Genomic DNA, 19,888 nt, shown 5'->3' with positions numbered 1-19,888 from the left:
TAAACTCTACCTCTTAAAATCGTGAGTGTGGGAGAATGTGTGGACTGGAGGACAGTTCTGTGGAGTTGGTTCTCTCCAACTTTACATGCGTTCTGGGATCTAACTCAGGTCTCTAAGCTTGTGGGACAAGTACCTTTACTCACTGAGCCATCCCTCTGCCCTCTACTTTTTTTTTTTTTTAAGTGGGTATTGCTATATGTAGCCAGACTGGAATGAAACTTGCTACTCTGCCCATGCTGGATGGCAATCAATCCTTGATGTTTCCTTCTGCCTCCCAAGTACAGGGATTACAGAAGTGTATCACCAGGCCCAGCAAGACTCTGCCTCTTGACTTCAGCTACAAGGCAATGGGTACTCAGAAGGGGGTACATTTGACCACAGATCCACCACATAGCATCCACTTGCCCCAGCTCTAAGGATAGTCTCAGGCCTGCTCTCCCGCTCAGGTTTATGTAGAGCAGACACCCAAGTGCTCCTGAGCTGGCTGTGCAGTCCAATAGGACAAGGCAGGGAAGGGGCCTTGCTGACTGCCAACCAGCACTGTTGCCAGTAGCACCCACCAATAGGCTAGCCTAAAAAGTGAATGATGTACCCCTCACAGTGTTTGCCGAGGCAGCCATGCAGACTTGCCTCCCCCCCTGCAGGAGCTTGATCAACATTAGCAGTTCACCCTAGGACAGTGACACTTCCTTGTTGTTGAGGCTAAGCAGGCTGGGGATAGAGTTCCTGTGTCCATTGAAGCCCATCCTGCCTTTGGCTTGATATGGGAGCTATTGAAACCCCTTTGAAGTCTTTGGGGTTCCTGAAGGACTCTCTTTGGCCCACTCACCAACACATTCCCCATCCATTTAAATGAATCACACGAGATTTATCTCCTTAAGTGAATTGAATCTGCTCCCAACTTTAGTTCAAGAAGGAAATGGGGATCCGTACTCTACCCTCCCCCCAGTTGTAGGAAAGTCTTGTGGAATTGTTACCATTCTGAATAATGGAGTAGGACTATGATTTTTGAATCTGTTCTTGTCACCACTGATACCTTTTGGGTCTGAAAATACGCTGGGTACAACCTCTCAACTGAGGGGCCGTTTTCTCTGCAGGCCCAAGGAGGAATGGGGTGGGGTGGGTGTCTTCCTCCTAAGATCTTCCTACCCATCTGGCAGTTTCTCCTTCCTGCCCTCACCCTATGGCCTGCATCCAACCTCTCCTTCCTACTGGCCACACATCCTTATTCCTCAGGCTGTTTTACCAGCAGACATCCAATCCACACACCTATGAAGGTTCAGCTTGTCCCAGCACAGGGCTCAGTTCAGAGGCTTTAGACCACGTCTCATCTACCCCGGTACTCCACCCTGTTGGGCTAGTGTCCCCAGTGGCTCCAAAGCTCTTGGATTCAGGCTTTCAGGAATGCTAGCGGCAGGGCACGAAAGGTCGCCCACATTTAGCTGACTCCAGGGGAGAGCCTGGGTCACCTCCTTGAGCACATGAGCCGCGGGGCGAGCGGCGACTACACGCGGCGTGGGAAGGGCCGATCCACAGTCGGCGCTTAGGAATTCTGGCGTCAGGCACAGTCCCTCGCCAGTGGGTTCTCAGTCGAATCCCCCAGGTCCCAACCCTAGGGAGCCCCGGGAAGGTCCGGATTGCGTAATAAAAGTGCAGGAAGGTGGGGGTGGGGGTGGTCTCCAGGGGAAGAGCGGCGGACACTACTTTGCTTTCCGAGCGCCCTCGCCACCCAGGACCTCCTTTCCCAGGGCACCCCTCCACGGGCGGCTGGAGCAGGGGAGGAGCTGGGCACGGTGGCGGGGGACCGGAAGAGCGCCCCTGGCGGGGGGGGGGGGGGGGAAGGGGAGAAGAAGCGGGGGGGGGTTCAGGAGGCCCCCAGGCCGCGGCTCGCCTGGCAGGCCGGGTTCGCCCTCTGCTGCGCCTGCAGCTTGCGCTCGCGGCTCTGCTCCAGCTCCAGCCAGTGCTGCGGCTCCACCTGCGCCTGCGGACGGCGGCGAGAGGAGTATGGGCAGGGGCAGTGCCATGCGCGGTGCGCTCCGTGGTGGCCCACCCACGTCCACCCACAGCCACGCTCACCCCACGCCCACCTCCCGCGCTGCTCACCCGGCTTGGGGGCCGCACGGCGGGTGGCGCGGACACCTGCAGCTGCTCGGCCCGCCTGCGGCGCTCGGCTGCCCTCTCCTCGATCCTGCGCTGCAGCTGCTGCACACGCTGGTGACTCGAGGCCGACTCCGGGGCCGCCGCCCGGGCCTTCTCCTCCCACCTGAAGCACAGCGGGGCTTAGAATCGGGTGCGATCCTACCAGCACCACCTTCTTCCTTTAATCCTCAACGAAAAGAAAAAAAAAAAAAAATGCATTCTGACTTCTTACAGAATTGGGGTTAAGAAAAAAAAAAAAAAAAAAAAAACCCTTTGCCTCACGCTCCCGGTGCTGCTCCCAGACCGCCGAGTGAGTACACCGTCTTGTGCCATCCTGTTCTTACACAGTCATTTCCAACTGCAGGCTTTACTGCCTGCCCCCATGAACAGGCACACCCCGGCCTGGGGCAAGGACACAGGCTCTCCCTGGCCCTCGGCTCCTGGCTTAGGGTCCAGGCCCCGTGGTGCAGCAGTAGCAGGCTGCATGCATGCGGGGGCGTGGGGGGAGCCCACTAACTTTTGTTTAGCAGGAGCTGAATCTTGGGAGGCACTCCAAGTCAACCAGTATATTTGGGGTCTGGTGGGCTTAGGCCAGCTGGGAGGTGGTGGTTCCTGAGATGTATGCCACTCTGGGACCTGCGGTGGCCATCTGCAGGGACACCACCTTCTCTGAATTGCAGCACTTGCTAGAGGACCAAGAGTAGGGCATTGTCTCCCACTGGCAATGAATTAAGCGTCCCTCCACTGTGCACTCCTCCCGGTCCCGCGAAGACACTTTCTCTGGATCCCTCCGCCCAATCCCCCGCTGTTATAATAGGACTTGGTCCTTGGAGCAGCTGTATCCCTGTGGGATGAGGCCAGGAGCCAGATACCAAACCCTGTGCCATAACTGGGCTGCCATGGAACGCTGGCCTGGTTCAAGTCACATGTTCTCAAATAAAAGCTGTGTAGGTTGTGTGCACATGCAACTATGTGTGACCCTAGATACTCGTTTAAAAAGAAAAATATATATATTTTTAAAGAAAATAGACACTACAGTGGTCGGGAGTAAAGCCCACGATGCAAGCAACTACCTCTAAATGGCTGGCAGATTGGCTAGATGAAGCTCCAGTGGAGAAAGGCTTCACTGTGTGCATCGAAGCCCTTGCCCCCGAACTGCTTACCATTACTGTATGATGGGAAACGTCTATTAAGAGTGGTCAGAATTCTTACCAGGGACCTGCCTGGCGGGGGCTGGCGGTTGCTTCGAGGATACCCAGCTGAGGAAGGTGCCTGGCAGGCTTGCTGCGCCTTCCTCACCTGGAGGTTGGCTCCCTGGGACTGGGTACCCACCTCAAGGCGCCTGTTCGCCCCATGGCGGCCCTGCACAGTGAGATCTGCTCCATGGTGTTCTGTAACTCTTGGCTTTTGGCACGTTTGCCCTGGATGATCTGATCGCGCTTCTCCTCCTCCTCACGTTTCTGGGTCTCTTTGAGCAAGGCCAGCCGTTCTCGAAGTTCCACAACAGACATCTCCCCTTCCAGGCCATATCCTGGAATCTTCCAAGTAACAGGGGAGATCCCAAGCTGGCAGCTGTTCATGTCTGTCTCCCCTTTCCTCCGCTTCAGTTTGCCTGTGCAGTCCCCACTGGGATCTCTGGGCTGGAGTGTTGCGCCTTGTGGGGCTGTGCTGGGCTGGGTGAGACCCAGCTCCCAGGGCAGTCATCCTAGCTCCGCCCCTTTGCTTCCAGCAAGCTGGCTCCTCTGCTTTCTCACACAGGCTGTAGGGCCTTCCTCTTGGCCTCAGCTCTCCTCACTCCCCTTCCCACCCCAGGCCTGGAGAGTCCCAGGACCTCACCCCTCAATATGCAGCTCCCCACGTGGCTACCCCTTCCCCACCCTCAGAGATCCCTTTACTCCTTGTAGTGATTTCCTTCTAATTAAAGTAGGCCATCCTGGAGGAAGGAGGATCAGAAACCTAGGGAAGTAAAGGAAACTTAGAAGGTTCCAGAAGCTCACAAAGTTATGAGAGTCACAAGGCTTCTCCCATGATCACATAAGCAATAATAACTGCTGGAGGGGGGATTCTGAGCAGCTGAGCTGTCAGAGGCCCTGGCAGGTTGCCTTCAAGTTGTGCAGAGAGCTCCAGGGATGCAGCCTTCTGAGCTTGCCCTCATCCTGCGGTGGGATGAGCTTTCTGGTGATGCAGCAACCTTTGAGTCATCTATGCCCCTATAAGTAACCCTTACACCTATGCTCCTATGAAAGGCTTCTGTAAACCCACATGGTTCAGTAGATTAGACTAGGGTGGAATTGTTTCTTTGGTCTGTGGTTAGTTCCTTATCTGGAATTCATGGAAAAGTCACAATGCAAGCTCCATCTGTCCTGCTGCAGCACATACATATGCCCAGGGGATTGGGGTAGGACAAGACTCACCTTAGGTCTTAATGGAAATTCTGGACATGCTGGTACCACACAAGGAGACACCCTGAAGCTGTAGCCTTCAGGGGCCACATTCTTACCTGGGTCAGGTCCACCAACTTGTCCTTGCGAGTCGGCTGTGTCTCCAGGGCCCGCAGCTGGGTGATGAGCTCACAGCGTCGCCTCTGCTCCTCCTTGGCTGCCTCCGAGCTGCGCTGAAGTAATTCCCGGCTCTCCTCTATCACCTCCTGAACTTGGGGACCAAGTAGGGTGCTGATGGGGCCAGTGGATGGTCTGGCAGGCCCTGGGCAGACTCTCCATATCCCAGGAGTGTCTTCAGGCCTTGACCAGTGTGCTCACCCTCTTAGTCCTAGTCCACCCTCCAGGGGCACCGGCCCCCACTGACCACAGCAACTTGCTCAGGTGAGGATACCAGCCCAAGACAGGAGGTCAGTCCAGGAACCCAGAAGGACCCAAGAGAATGGAGCAGGCCTTATGTCAGCTGACTCCCTGAGGTACCTCTCTGCCGTCGTCCCTTCATGAGCTTCATCTGTGCCACCTTGACATTGTTCTGTGCCTCTGTGACCTGCCCCACCAGCTCTTTCATGCACTTGTCCTCATGGAGGCGCCTCTGTGCACACTGCAGCATCCGCTCAGCTGTCTGCTCAGACAGAGACCTGCTCCAGTGAGAACTGGGCTGGGTCCCCTGCCCTATCCTGCCCCGTCCTAGAAGCAGCCTGAGGTCTTGGTGGTGGGGGCACCCAGTCAACTCTGTCCCAATCAACCCAGGACCAGCAGCTCCTAGACAGTCTAGTTCCTTCGAAGTTGGTCCTGCCGGGGTAGTTCTACCTTGTGTCCTTCTTCCTCCCCAGGGTTCTCCTGGGGTTGAATTTCTGGCATTTTGTTATGGCAGCTCTAGAAACTAATGTACATGATAAAACTAGAATCTCACATTGGGGGGAACTGAGTCAGGAGCATCTGGGAACCCTCTGTACTGTCTTTGCGGGTTTTGAGTCAACCTTAAAACTGTCTTAAAATAAGAGGTTTATTTTTTAAAATTACTTTTGAGCCACTCATGGTGGCGTATGCCTTTAATCCCAGCACTCAGAAGGCAGAGAGGCAGGCTGATCTCTGAGTTCAAAGCCAGCCTGGTCTACATAGTGAGACCCTATCTCAAAAACAATTACTTTTGAGGGGACGGGATTAGTTCAGTAGAAAAGCATGTGCTTAGGGTGTACGTGCCTCGGTTTGAACTCCAGGATCTCATGTAGCCCAGGCTGGCCTGGAACTTGCTATGCGGTCAAGGATGACCTTGAACTTCTGATCTTCCAGGTTCTACTTCTCAAGTGCTGAGATTACACGCGTGTACCACCACACCTTTTAAGTTTGAAATGTTTTTGTATTCCAAGCTTGCCTCAAATTTGTGAAACAGCCCAGGCTGAAATTGAACTCACAATCTTCCTGCTTCAGTCACCCAAGAACTGTGCTGCCATGCCAGGCTTCCAATTTTTTTTTTAATTAAAAAAATTTTTTTTTATTCTGAAGACTGAAACCCAGAGCCGACTGTATGCCTTACCATTGAGCTACATCTTTTACCTCACTTTGAAATTTTGTAGTAAGTTGGAGGAATACTTAATGGAAATTGAGGTATAAAAAAGTGGCTATTAAGCGGGGCGTGGTGGCACACGCCTTTAGTCCCAGCACTCGGGAGGCAGAGGCAGGTGGATCTCTGTGAGTTCAAGGCCAGCCTGATCTACATAGTGAGTTCCAGGACAGCTGGGGCTATAGGGAGACCATCTCAAAAAGACCAAAAAATGAAAAGTGGCTATAAAAAGTATATGTGTTGGGGCTGGAGAGGTGGTTCAGTGATGAAGAGTACTGGCTGCTCTTGCAGAGGACCCGGGTTCGATTCCTAGCACCCACATGGCAGCTAACAACTGTCTGTAACTCCAGTTCCAGGGGACATGACACCTCTTCTGACTTTCTGTGGGCATTGCACAACACAGGTACACTTACACTACATGTAGGCAATCCACTCATACACATAACCTTAAAAAAAAAGGATATATGGAGTCATTTTTGTCTCACCTATTAATCTAGACTGGCCTCTAACTCCTCTTGCATCAAGCCTCCCATGTGCTGAGGTGACAGGCATGTGCCAGCTACCACACCTGTCTCAAGTAAACCAGGAGAAGATGGCTGGCCCTGTACTGTGGCCTCTCCTAAGCAGAATTACAGGGATCTCCAGCTTGGCTACACCATCTGGAACCAGGTTGAAAGAGGGGCAGAGCAAATGGTAGGGGGTGGGGGGGTGACTCACATAGGGGGTGAGGGCAGGTAAACTCATGGCCAGGGAGCACCAGTGCGATCGGAAAGGTGACACAGCTCCATGGGTAAGCCATTAAACTCAGAGATTTCGAGACTGCTTTTGCTGAAAGCACTTTTACTTGGGCCACAGGGTGCCTCATCTCTAAAAGCAGGATAAAAGCAGGGCATCTTTGCCTTCATTCTGTGTCTGTCTCCTTCACTCTTAAATTTTGAGTCCAACTCTTGCTCCATTTGGCATCTAAACATAACTCTTTTAAGGTTGTCTGTCACCCCCCTCCTCCCAGTGATGAAAACACCAAGTTAACAGCGGTAGTTTCAAGATTTTCAGGGACAACATAATCAACAGCTTTTCAATGTACTATACAGACCATAGGGATAGCAACCAAGGGGTCTCCAGTCATTGCCCTGGACCTGAGCAGACTAACTCCACCTTGCCTACCACCATCACTTTCAATTCCAGAAACAACCAGTCTGGGTCTGATATGATACTTATGTGAGGAGTTAACTCTCCTCACACACACACACTGGTTGTAAACAAGGTCCCACCTGACCATCCTGAGATAGTGATGAACTAAGCCATGGTCTGACCAACCATGGTCTGACCAAGAGTGCCTGCTCTGCTTGCCATGCAGTCTCCACCTATGCAAGCTCCGGATATGCAAGTCCCCAGTTATGTAGGTTCCTAGCTACACAAGTCCCTAGCCTTTGCCATCCACCCATCTTCCTTTTTTCAATACTGGGGATTGAGCCCAGGGTCCCCCACATGCTGGGGAAACATCCCTCCACTGAGTTTCACCCCCAGCCTTTTTTCATATTGAGACAGGGTCTTACTGAATTGTCCAGGCTAGTCTCCAATTTGACATCTTCCTGTCTCAGCCTCCCAAACAGCTGGAATTATGGATGTGGGCCACCAGGACTCCTTTGTTCCTCTAAAACCTCAAAGCTGGGAGATATATCTTGGCTGGTAGAGTCTTAGTGTGCATGAAGCCCTGGGTTTGATCCTTAGCACTAAATAAACTGGGATTGGTGGCACATGTCTGTAATATTGGCAGTTGGAAGGCTTCGGCTACATAATGAGTACCCATACCAGCTTGGAGATGTAAGACCATGTCTCCAAAAATCAAAATACTTCAAAGCTTTCTCAGCAGGCCAAGGAGGCCAGTCTCCTTTCTGGGATGGCTATCCTGCTTTCTACATTACTGTTTCCATTTGGTTTTTGTGGTGACAGTACATTGTTGGGATTACCCAAGTCAGGCCTCCCCTGGCCTAGGCCTCCAGTGCCAAATACACAAGATTTTAAGTTTTATCATCTGTAAGCAGCTGCCATGTGACCTATGTCAAAATATGGGCTTCCCTGAGTTTATTTCGTATGTGTGTGTGTGTGTGCACGCTTGTGCCACATGGTATGTGCAGATGCCTGTGGAGGACAGAAGGCCTCAAATCCCCTGGAGCTTGACTTACTGGGAGTTGTGAGCCACCTGACTTGGGTGCTGGGATCTGAACTCTGGTCCTCTGGAAGAACAGCAAGCACTCTTCACCACTGAGCCATCTCTCCAGCCCCTTTTTCCTTTAAAAATCTTTTTTCTTGCCATGCCGCTTCCTCAGTTGTACTGGGCACAGTGTACAGCATGGGGCAAGGACTCCAGAGGGTCGCCATCATGGGCAGTATAGGCATTAGTACAGTAGTAGGGGTCAGCACAGAGAAGTGAATGTGTGGAGGAAGAAGAGGCACAGAGGCTAGGAGCAGGTGGGCATGGGCCAGGGGTGGCAGATGGGAACAGGTGTTTGAGGAGTCATATGTTCCAGACCCTCAGCAAGGCTGGGATCACCAAGGAGGTCTGTGGCAGAGCAGCCAGGTAGCTGAAGCCTAGGGTGAGACACCTGTCTCCTCTGATGGAAACCTCAGACTGAGACCTGGAGTTGCTAGGGGCCAGAGTTAATGAAGGCAACCTTGGAGTTCCAGCAAGTTCCCCCAGATCTCCCCTCCTGAACACACACAATAGGACAGCACCTGTACAAGAGCTGGTCTTTGAGACCTTCGTGGGGCAACTTCAGAAATAACACAGGGCTGGAGGTGCAGTTCCGTGATAAAGTGCTTGTCTAGCATGTATGAAGCCCTGGGCTTAATACCCTACACTGCAGAAAAAGGGGAAAAGCCCACAGAACATGTGGGATGACCTTTATGTGACTGGAGCCAAGTGGAAAAGCACTAAGAGCTGCCAGACTACATCAGACTGAATACTTCAGTAAAATGTACTCAAAGAATGGTCCCCATGACAACCAGCATGTGAAATGTTACTAGTGAATTTAGAATTACCACTGGTACAACTGTCCTGCACTGGCCTCACTGTGATGATGGGTCAAAAAGCAGGTTTCATTCAATGTAGCTAATTTGTGTGGTTCATCAAATTATTTTAAAGGGGGTATAAAACTAATTAAGAAATATCAGGAGTCAAATCAACATTAGAGCAAAGTTAAAAGAATCCAAAGCCCTCTTCTGACCCCAATGGCATTGCATGACACAGGTGCACTCACATACATGCAGGCAATACACTCATACACATAAAATAAAAATATTTTTTACAAAAAGAAAATCACTAAATGCTCTTAACCACTGAGTCATCTCTCAATCATGTGCTAATAAACTATAGCCTTAATTTCTGTACACGGCCCCTATAGTCCTGCCGGGTCATGATGCCCTTTATCTCCCAATCTGTCTGTGCTGCTCCAGAGCCTTCAGAAGTCTTTCTTTCAAGATGTAAAATGTTTGGACCTAACCTTGTTTTTGTTTTTTTTTCTGCTCAAGATCCAGTTAATTAGCTAGGTATGGTGGTGCATGCCTAAAAGCCTACCTCATGGGAGGCTGAGGCAAGAGGACTGTGAATTTGACCCCAGCCTGGGCTACACAGTGAGATGGTGACTCAAAAATAAATAAATAAAAAGACCCAGTTATTCTCCAACAAGCCCTTGTGCCTTGCTGTGGAAGCCAGTATTAAGTTCCAGCTCTGTTTTCTTCCATAGTGAATAGTAACAAGTACTGTCAACAAGGTTGAAGAAGAGTGTATTTTAAAATCGTGTGTGTAGCAGTGAGTTGGTATTTTTTTTTTTTTTTTTTTTTTTTTTGTCTTTTTGAGACATGGTCTCCCTATAGCCCCAAGCTGTCCTGGAACTCGCTGTGTTCCCAGCACCCATATGAAGGCTGATGCCCATTATTAACTCCAGTTCCAGGAGAGCTAAAACCCTCTTCTGGCATCTGTGGGCACCAGGCATACCTGTGGTACACTTACATACATGTAGGCAAAACACACACACACAGAATCTTAAAAATGCTAGTCCATTACAAAGTGCACAAGAAAAATTAAAATTATTTTTATCTTCAAATATTCCATATCATCTAATGTGGTAATTATTGGGAAAACATTATTAGACGTGTGTGTGTGTGTGTGTGTGACTGGGCATGCTCGGGACCAGGAATGAGGCCCCTGGGTATATACAGGCTGGCCAGCAAGGCACACATCCCCAAACACTGAAGGACACAGTTAGGAGACTGAAACACCAGCCTCCAGTTTTACTGAGGAGGTTCAGGGCTTGCCAGCAGTCTTCGGGTGGCCAGCCTCCACTGTCATGTGGCACTCTCCTCTCTTTGAGCTCTACCTGGAGGACACACACAAGACTTTGGGTGTGTGTGGGGGGGCATTTTTCTCTGCTCCATGGTCTGGACAGCTGCAGGTCTGTGTGCTCCTGGGAGACACTGTGAGGGATAATGAGTGGGAGGTCTCTTGATCACAGCAACTTGGACCACCCTCTGGTCAGCCTGCCACTTCTACTCTGATGCTATGTCACCAGGCTGGCCTTGAACTCATTATCCTCCTGTCAGATGGGGTCTTTCACCCTCCCGGTGGTCCTAGTAAGGCAACCTTAGGAGCTGGGTGTGGTGAGGCATGCCTGTAATCCTAGCATTGGGGTAGGCAGAGGTAGGAGATTTGCAGATTTGATTTGAGGCCAGACTGGGCTTCCTGGCAGGACCCTACTTCTCTCCCCACCAAAACAATTAACTTCAGGAGGTCCCTTCTAGCAGCCTCTCCTGGCCTCTGGTCAGGGAGTGACTGGCCATTCCAGTCCAGTCTCCCTCACTGTGGACAACACATCTACCTACTGCCTTAGCACTCCGAGTGAGTTTATTTCAAACTCTAGAGGGGGTGGGTAGGGGGCAGTGTCTTCTAACTCACAGCCATCATCCTTTTTTGTTTGGTTGGTTTTTTGAAACAGGGTTCCCCTTGTAGCCTTGGCTGGCCTGGAATTTGCAATGTAGACCAGGTTAGCCTTGATCTCATAGAGATCTGCCTGCCCCTTGAGTGCTGGGATCGAAGGCATAAGACACCACACCTGGCACACAGCCATCTTCTTGATTCAGTCTCCCTAGTGCTGAGATTATAGGTACCATGCCTGACTGGGTGGAGCTGCCTACAGGTTCTCGCTGGACAGTCATTTTTAAAGAAAAAGGGCGGAAATGTAGCAAGAGGCCTCCAAAGATGGCGTGGACCCAGAGCCCCAGGATTCGGCAAGAATTCACTTCACTTCTTGGTCCGCAAATAGCCCGCCAAAAGGATCCCACGCCTCTGTACCCTGCTCGCGAGCCCAGTGACTGCTGACAGACTGCATGGCGCAGACCAATCAGAAAATGATACGCTGACTAAAGGGACTTGGGGGCAGAGAAAAGGGAGATATAACGCCTGCCCCCTCCTGCATTAACCGAGTCTGCAGCACCTCGCCTAGTGCTTGCTTCTACCCAACTCCCTGGGTCTGTGTGTGTCGTGACTCCACGCCTCTTGCCCCCCCTAATCAGCAGGGGACCCGATCCAGGTCAGGGTCTTCACAGCTGCCCTGAGGAGAACCCGCAACAACTGGCCATATGTGATTAGTTCCAGGAGTGCAAGTTTGTCTCAACAATTAAAAAATTATCAATTCAGCTGAGTGTGGTGGTGCACACCTATAATCTCAGCACTTGGAAGAGGCAGGAGAATCAGAAGGTTAAGGTTGGCTTTGGCTATATAGTGAGTTAGAGGCCAGTCTGGCCTACATAAGACCTTGTCTAAAAAGAAAATTGAAAAAAAAAATTGCCAGGTACAGTGGCATACTCCTTTAATCCCAGCACTGAGGAGGCAGAGGCAGGCGGATCTCTGAGATCCAGACCAGCCTGGTCTACATAGTAAACTCAAGGCCAGTTTGGGGCTACAGGGAAATTGATTATCATCTCCGTGTGTACTGTCAATGCTCCTGAGACTGGGAGATGGAGAAGGCTGACTGACCATGGGCTGTGGACCTGAGGGGCCACACATGTAACTTCCCTGGTTCCTGTTTTGTATAGCCCCAACTAGCTATAGAGGAACCATCTGCCCAGTTATGCCAGGAGACAAAAAAATAATGCTTTCTCCACACAAAGACCCAGGATGGGCAGCCTAAAAAGTCAACATGAGACCCTGGTCACTTTGGCTCTCAGATACCACAGAACACATGGTGGCCCACACCCTCTACGTCAGCCAAAGCTGAGTGGGGCTGAGGCCCTGATCTTCACCAGGCCATTGTGAGAGGCATCAGTTCTCTGCTGAGTGGAGTCAGAGAAGCTGAGGAGGGACCTGGCCCCCAAGAGTCAAGAGACTTCCAACTCCACTTGGAGTTAACATTGTCCCATCCCCTTCTCAGAGGAAGCTACTAGAGACATCCTTCCACCTGCTCAGCAGTGTGGAGGCCACTCCTGTCACCCCTGCATGACGACAACAGGGCAGGTGAGGGGCCGCTCTAAGGCTTTCCCTATGCTTCCTAGTCAGAGAGGTATGGGTGGCAATGTGGCTGAAGTCTGGTGCCAGCAGTAACAAGGAAACCGCACCCCCAACTCACACACAGGACCTGTAGAGGTGACTTGGGGAACCTGCATTTTGGCATCCACCTGTAGAAGCATGGATATACCTCACCTGCCCTGCCAGGCTGCTGTCAGAGGGCCAGCCAAATGAGTTTTTTGTTTTTTTCTTTGAGACAGGGTCTCACTATGCAGGCTTGGCTGGCCTAGAACTCAATATATAGAACTGACTGGCCTCAAACTCACAGAGATATATCTGCCTCTGGCTCCTGAGTACTAGGATTAAAGGCTTGTGCCACCATGACTGGTCAAAATAGGATTTAAATATGATCCAGAGTCTCATTAATACCATGCTCTCAAATGTCCAGATTCCAATAAAATGCCACTCACTACACAGAAAGCCAGGGCAGTCTCAATCTAAATAAAAGGGACAGCCATCCAATGTCAACAATGAGGCAGACGTCAGGCTTGACAGATGGTAAAAAGCCATTGCCAGAATGCTCTGCAAGCAGTCACACATGTGGCTGGAGGTGAGACAGAGCTTCAGCAAAGAAGGAAATCTCGCCAAAGAGAGAGTAAAGAAAAAATGGAAATTTTAGAATGGGAAAAACAAAATTTTTGTTTTATGTATGAGTGTTTTGCCTACATGCAAGTAAGTACACCAAGTGCATGTGATGCCCCTGGAGGCCCGAAGAGGGCATCAGACCTCCTGGAACTCGAGGGACAGTTATTAGCCGCCATGTGGTTGCTGGGAACCAAACCAGGTCCTCTACAAGTACTCTTAACCACTGAGCCATCTCTTCAACCCCCGAAAACAAAATAGATTTAAGTTCTCAATAGATATAGATGATGCTATTCTTACAGTCTGAAATATCCCCAACAGACTCATGTTTGAGCACTTGATCTCAACTTGGTGGCACTGTCACAGAACCTTTGGGATGTGGCCTTGCTAGCAAAAGGGGGTTAAGGTAGGCAGGCCTTGAAGATGATATCCTTTTAATTCTAGTCCTAGCTTTCTGCTTCCTCCCGCTCCTGCTGCTGTGGATAGAACTGCATTCTTCACCATGATGGACTAAGTCTCTGAACCATGAACCAGAGAAATCCTTTTTCACGTAAGTGCCAGGTGTATGTTCACAGCGATGAGAAAACAAATAGAGTTGAATTCAGTAGCAGGATGGAGGGTACAAAGTAAAGAATCCATGAACATGAAGACAGAACGATGGAGGTTACCATAACAGGAAATAAGCTGAAACCCTGCACTGAGTCTTGGAGACTGTGGGGTAGAACTAATACCTCCTGTTTGTGTCATCAGAGCCCCAAGAGACATCAAGTAGAAGAGAGCTAAAAAAGCGGCTCAGACTGCTGGAGCACACCAAGGCAGGCCATAGCCAAACTTCTGCAAAGTGAAAACAGAATATCCTGAAGTGTCCACAGGAAAGACTGATGCCTTGTCTGTGACAAAAGAATTGTCTGATGGCAGTGGATTCTCCCAAGAAACCAGAGGAAGTTGGGTAGTATTTTTTCAGGTGCTGAAAGGAAAGCCAACCCTGGAAGCTACACCCAGCAAAAGTGTCCTCCAGGAGCAGAACCAAGGCTTTATCAGAAGAGCTACCCTAAAACAATGTTCTATTTAAAAAATTTTTTGTTTATTTTATGTGTATGAGTGTTGCACCTGCATGTGTGTGTGCCCATGTCATGCAATGCCTGAGGAGGCCAGAGGGGGCCTTGGATCACCTGGAACTGGAGTTAAGAGATGATTGTTAGCTGCCATGTGAATTTGAACCTGGGTCTCTCTGCAAGAGAATTTTTTAATTCAAAATTTTTATTATTGTGTTTATAATACATGTGTGTGAATGTGGGCATGTGTGTGCTACAACACGTATGGAGGACATGTTATAGGACAACTCCCATAAGTTGCTTTTCCCATTGCATCTTGGGATGCAGGGATTGAACTCTGGTCATCCAGCTTGCACAGTAAGCACTTTTATCCACTGAGCCATTCCCCACCCCTTTTTTGAATCAGGGTCTCTTGTAGCTGAGGCTAGCCTCACACTCTGAGGATGACTTTGAGCTCCTGATCCTGCTGCCTCCCTCTTCTAAGTTCTGGGATTACAGGTGTGAACCACCACATCTAGCCTGGGTATGTGTGTGTCAGATTTCCACACCTCATTTGAGTTAGCAAAATTACACATCTTCAGAAGATGATGATAATCTATGCACTGTTATAATTTAGATCTTAAATGCCACCACCCCCACCCCAAGTTGCACAGCCTATGGCACCGTTAGGAGGTGGTAGAACGTTTAGGTTACTGAGGGCACAACCTTGAAAGGGGAGCTGGGCCACTGGCCTTTTATCTTTTGCTTCCTGTTGTTCTGTTCCACCATCGGTGGCTACCTCGTGTGCTGCTACAGGCCCAAAAGAGTGCAGTCAACCAGCCACGGTCTCAAATCTGCAAAACTGTAAGCCAAACAAAACCTTTCTTTTGAAGGATTATCTCAGGTATTTTGTTATGGTAATAGAAAAGTGACTAATGCATGCGTATTTAATATCTTGAGCTGCTGCTTTAAAAAGCTATATAGGGATCAGGCATAGTGTCAAATGCCTTTAATCCCAGTACCTGGGAGCAGAGGCAGACAGATTTCTGAGTTCAAGGCCAGCCTGGTTTACATAGTGAGTCCAAGCCAGCCATGGCTACAGAGTGAGACCATGGCTGGTGGGATGGCTCAGTGGGTAGAGGAACTTGTGTATAGGCCTGATGACTTGAATTCCATCCTCAAATGGATAAGGTAACGGGAGAGAACTGACTTCTAAGAGTTGTCCTTTGACCTTTACACACACACTATGACATATGTGCTTTTCCTCTTTCACATGTCTTTCTCTCTCTCTCTCTCTCTCTCTCTCTCTCTCTCACACACACACACACACACACACACACACACATACACACAATAAATAAATAAATAATGGTGGCCCTAAGTTCTAACAAAATAAGTATATTATTTTGGTCTGTGCACTCTTAATTCGTAGATTAGTAGACTAGATTACAAACATAATCTAAGTACATGCTTACCTATAAGAAACTGACTTCAAATTTTATGATACAGAGAGGCTGAAGGCCAAAGAACAGAAAATATACATCATGCAAATATTAACCAAAGGAAAGCAGGAATTAGTATCAGGTAAAGTAGATGACAGAAAATTACCAGAGACAGAGATATGGCATGATACAAAGCTACAAAGAAGACATAGTAGCTATAGATATTCATGCATCAGGCAACAGAGTCACAGTGAAGGAGCCGGGCGTGGTGGCACATACCTTTAATCCCAGCACTCGGAGGCAGAGGCAGGTGGACCTCTGTGAGTTCAAGGCCAGCCTGGTCTACATAGTGAGTTCCAGGACAGCTAGGGTGCAGGGAGACTGTGTCTCAAAAAGACCAAAAAACAAACAAAAACAAAACAACCAAAGACAACAACAAAAACCTAATAAAACAGAAAGAAGTGAAACAATTCAGTTACAGTTGTGACTTCAGTACACCGCTCTTCAGCAGCCGAGAGGTCAGCTAGACAGAAAATCAGCACATATGTAGAGAACGCAATCAGCAAGATGTAATAGGCTTTGAAGAAGCCAAAACAAAGAACACACTCTCCTCAAGTGCCCATGGAACACGGAACCCAACATCCCAGACAAAAAGCAACAACTCAACAAACTGAAATTGAAATCTCTGTTGGGCATGGTGCCCAATGTTATGTTTGTAATCTGGTCTACTAACCAGTCTATTAGTGTGCACAGACCAATGCTGGGCACCACTGAGACCAGCCTGGCTTACATAGCAAGACTTCATCTGAAAACATAAATCAAAAAAACAAAAAAGTCACAAGGAGAGACCTTATAGTGTGTTCACTGACCACAGTAGAATTGAATTTGAATTTATTAACAGAGAGATAATAGGAAAATCTCCAAATGCTGGGAAACTAGGCACTACACTTCTAAACCATTCTTGGGCAAAGAGGAAGTCCCAGGGAAATGGGAAGAAGCACACTGCCTTGCTATTTGAGGTGGAACACAACATGTCAGAATTTGGGAGACGTGGTGAGACAATGAGCCACAGGAAGCACGTCACACCAGACGTTTATGGTGGGGAAAGCAGGCAGAGTATGTCCTTAGCACGCACAAAGCCCTGGGTTCAGTTCCTAGTACCAACAGCCAAACAAAAAACAAATAAAAAGCAAATCCTAAAATTGAATACAGACTATTTAAGTCTACTCAAAGAAATAATGTGAGTGATTTTGAGTGCAGCCTTTGCCCCTGAGTGCTCAGTGAACATATCTACAGAGAGACAAAGCTAAAGTTTGGACCTGCTGGGAGCCACTGGCCCTGGGAAGCCCCTTAGCAGGAGCAGAGGTACTGCTCAGATGGTCTACTCAGCCAACAGGGAATGCTTCTGACCCCCTAGCTATTGAGGGGGACAGAGGAACCCTGGCTTCCTCTAGGTCCTGGCTGGCGATGACTTGGAATCAACCTGAAAACCTATGGTTATTGCTCCTGCCAGGCCCTAGCCAGCCAAGGTGCAGGCCGATGGTTTCTCTCATGGCTATGGCCCATGGCTCCCATAAATCAAACTGCTCAATGGGCCTCTGGGGGCTCTGGCTGCTCCACAGGATACGTTACCTCCTCCTTCTTCTGGTTGGCCTTCTGCTTGTTTTCCTGCATGAGGTTCTGCCGGGCCAGGATGGCCTCCTCGTGGCTCAGCTTTCCCTGCAGCCGCCGGCACTCTTCTGCAGCCAGCCGCTCCTCCCGGTCCTTTGCCTGCATCTTCTTCTGCCATTCCAGGAACTCAGAGAATTCCCCAGCTCCATCCAGGAGCCTATCAACCCTGAGGGAAAGGAGACGGGTTCCCCCAGGGGTACTGGTCCTCTCAGGTGTGAGCTGTCACTCAACACCCCTCCACACCATCCAGCCCACCCTACGCACCATCTACTGCTCCTCCCACGCACCCCCCCACCAACCATGTCATCCCACCTCTCCTCATCTGCTTTTTACCTACCCTTGCACTGTCTCCATCTGTCCAAGCCCTTCCACCTGCCTGTCCATGTGTCATCTCTCTGGTCAGCCACCTCAGTTCCCACCCATAGCCCAATTCATGGACCTGTAAGGTTACTCGTGGTGTGGGGTAAGCACAGGGGTTTCTGACTGTGGACGGGGTCCACAGGAAGTGACTCCCAGGGGAGGTGGGGCAGGTATTTGCCAAGTCTCTCCCTACCCTGGTCTGGCTCTGTCAGCAGAGATTCTCTTGTGAGTGTGGCGAGAGCCAAACATACTCTTTGCCTTCCCCACAGTAGGACCACAGTCTGTCATGAGAACTGTGATGTGTGTTTGCGTCTCAACCCCGTTTCCTCCCTATGACCGGACCAAAATGCTGGGGATTTTCCAAGTGCTAAGCATCTTTCTATGCTGAGATGACTGCTGGTCCCTTAGGAGGCATCAACATGGGGGCTGATGAAAGACCTGAAAGACCAGGGCAGGATCAGACTTTGGAGCTGGCAGCCTCACCCTCACTCAGCCTTATTGGAGGGGAGCTGGACTGGAAGCTGAGCTGATTCCTGTTATTATTCATGAATCACACGCATATGGGATGTCTCCACATAGCTCAGAGGTCAGGGTTTGGAGAAGCTTCTGGAGAGCAGAGCAGGTAGAGGATCCTGGGTCCCAGTGATCTGGATCGGGTGTGAAAGCTCTGAGCCCCTCCTCCCCACTGTATCCTGGGCAGTTCTTCTCTGTGGTCATGTTCTTTATAATGAATTGGTAAATGAATGTGTCCTCAAGTACTGTGAGCCTCTGTAGTAGCCAATTAATCAAGCCCACAGAGGGGAGGCTGGAGAGATGTCTCAGTGAAGAGGGCTTGCTGTTCTCTCAGGAGGACTGGAGCTCTTGTCCCAGCACTATGTCCAGCAGCTCACAACTGCCTGTCATTCCAGCTCAACGGGATTGAATGCTCTCTTCTGGCCTCTTCAGGCATCCCCCCACACATGCACATATGCTCACACAGACATACATAAATGATAAAAATAAATTTTAAACAAAAAGGGGTTGTAGAACCGCAAGTTTATATATATGGTTGGCCATTTCAAACTACCTGGGGGCCTAGGGTGCAGATTAGCAGCAGAGTGCTTGCTTACTGTGCACATGCCCTGGGTTTGCTTCCGACCACTGTAAAAACAAAACAAAAGTACTTGACAATTGCAATTAGCATCTGGTGGAAGGCAGTCTTTCGGATAGAGCCCTTGCTCTGTGGCATTTAATGCTGCCTCCAGGTAGACAGCGCCATGGCAGAACTGAATTAAGAGAACGCCCAGCTTGTGTCCATCACTATGGTACTTGCTGGCGGTGGGGTAGAGGGTAATCTTCACATACCTGGTGTGACAAAAGTGAAAATGTAGGAACAGCAGTGCGAATGGTATGTGTGTTCGCCTACTCTGGCAATTCTGGGGTTCCTTGTCCGTCTAAATGATGATGACTGGAAGGGGAATGACTTGCCAGCCTAGAATTGTGTTGGGGTCCTCTGTTATGCAAAGTAGAAGTCTCTTCACGTCTGGATAGCTCACGAGCTCGGAAACCATGTGCTGCAGATTCCTTTTCATGGCAGAGTGCCTTCCTGGCATCCTCCCTGACTCTTCTTTTAAAGTGCTCGCCACAAATACATGCCCTCCGGCACAGGAGCTACTAGGTTTTTAATCAGGCATTGTCTGATAGCCTGATAGAAGCCCACCGCCCTATGTAAATGAGGCATCCTAAAAGTACCTATCAGCTAAGGCTTCTTCTGCTGTCTCTACACTATAAATAGTCCTAGTTTTACCCCAATAAAGATGGAGCTGGATCACTTCACTCCGACTCGGAGCTGGATCACTTCACTTAGACTTGGAGCTGGATCACTTAGACTTGGAGCTGGAGCTGAATCACTGAGATCTGAGCTGAGTCACTTGTCTTGAGCTGTAACACTAAATCCTGTGATCCAGTCTCCCTGGGGGGCGCTATTCCTCCATTATCGGCCCACGGATACCCCAGCTTTTGCCGCCTCCATGCCTCTTCCCTGTGGAGTTCACTGGCCAGGAACTCCGCAATCCTGAGGAAGGGGACAAGGGGGGAATAGAGGCGGGGTTTCCGCT

At 49.8% G+C, this 19,888-nt stretch overlaps 1 protein-coding gene across 1 annotated transcript in view; it reads right to left on the bottom strand.

Moving 5' to 3' along the window:
• Positions 1–1,792: 1,792 nt before the first annotated feature.
• The window catches only part of Cfap99 (cilia and flagella associated protein 99), a 59,327-nt gene continuing 41,231 nt past the window's right edge, over positions 1,793–19,888 (bottom strand). Inside the window, exons 11-16 of the mRNA XM_008841880.2 lie at positions 17,394–17,598; positions 5,058–5,199; positions 4,640–4,791; positions 3,472–3,677; positions 2,104–2,263; positions 1,793–1,981 (exon numbers count right to left, since the gene is read on the bottom strand). Coding sequence (XP_008840102.1) covers positions 1,865–1,981; positions 2,104–2,263; positions 3,472–3,677; positions 4,640–4,791; positions 5,058–5,199; positions 17,394–17,598 — 982 coding nt within the window. The 3' untranslated portion in view covers positions 1,793–1,864. The remainder of the gene's footprint in view (positions 1,982–2,103; positions 2,264–3,471; positions 3,678–4,639; positions 4,792–5,057; positions 5,200–17,393; positions 17,599–19,888) is intronic.

This window comes from Nannospalax galili, unplaced genomic scaffold, assembly GCF_000622305.1.
Source record: "Nannospalax galili isolate Female #2095 unplaced genomic scaffold, S.galili_v1.0 scaffold101, whole genome shotgun sequence".
Taxonomy (NCBI): domain Eukaryota; kingdom Metazoa; phylum Chordata; class Mammalia; order Rodentia; family Spalacidae; genus Nannospalax; species Nannospalax galili.
Note: the sequence above shows the minus strand (reverse complement) of the source record. Positions and strands in the feature narration are given on the sequence as shown.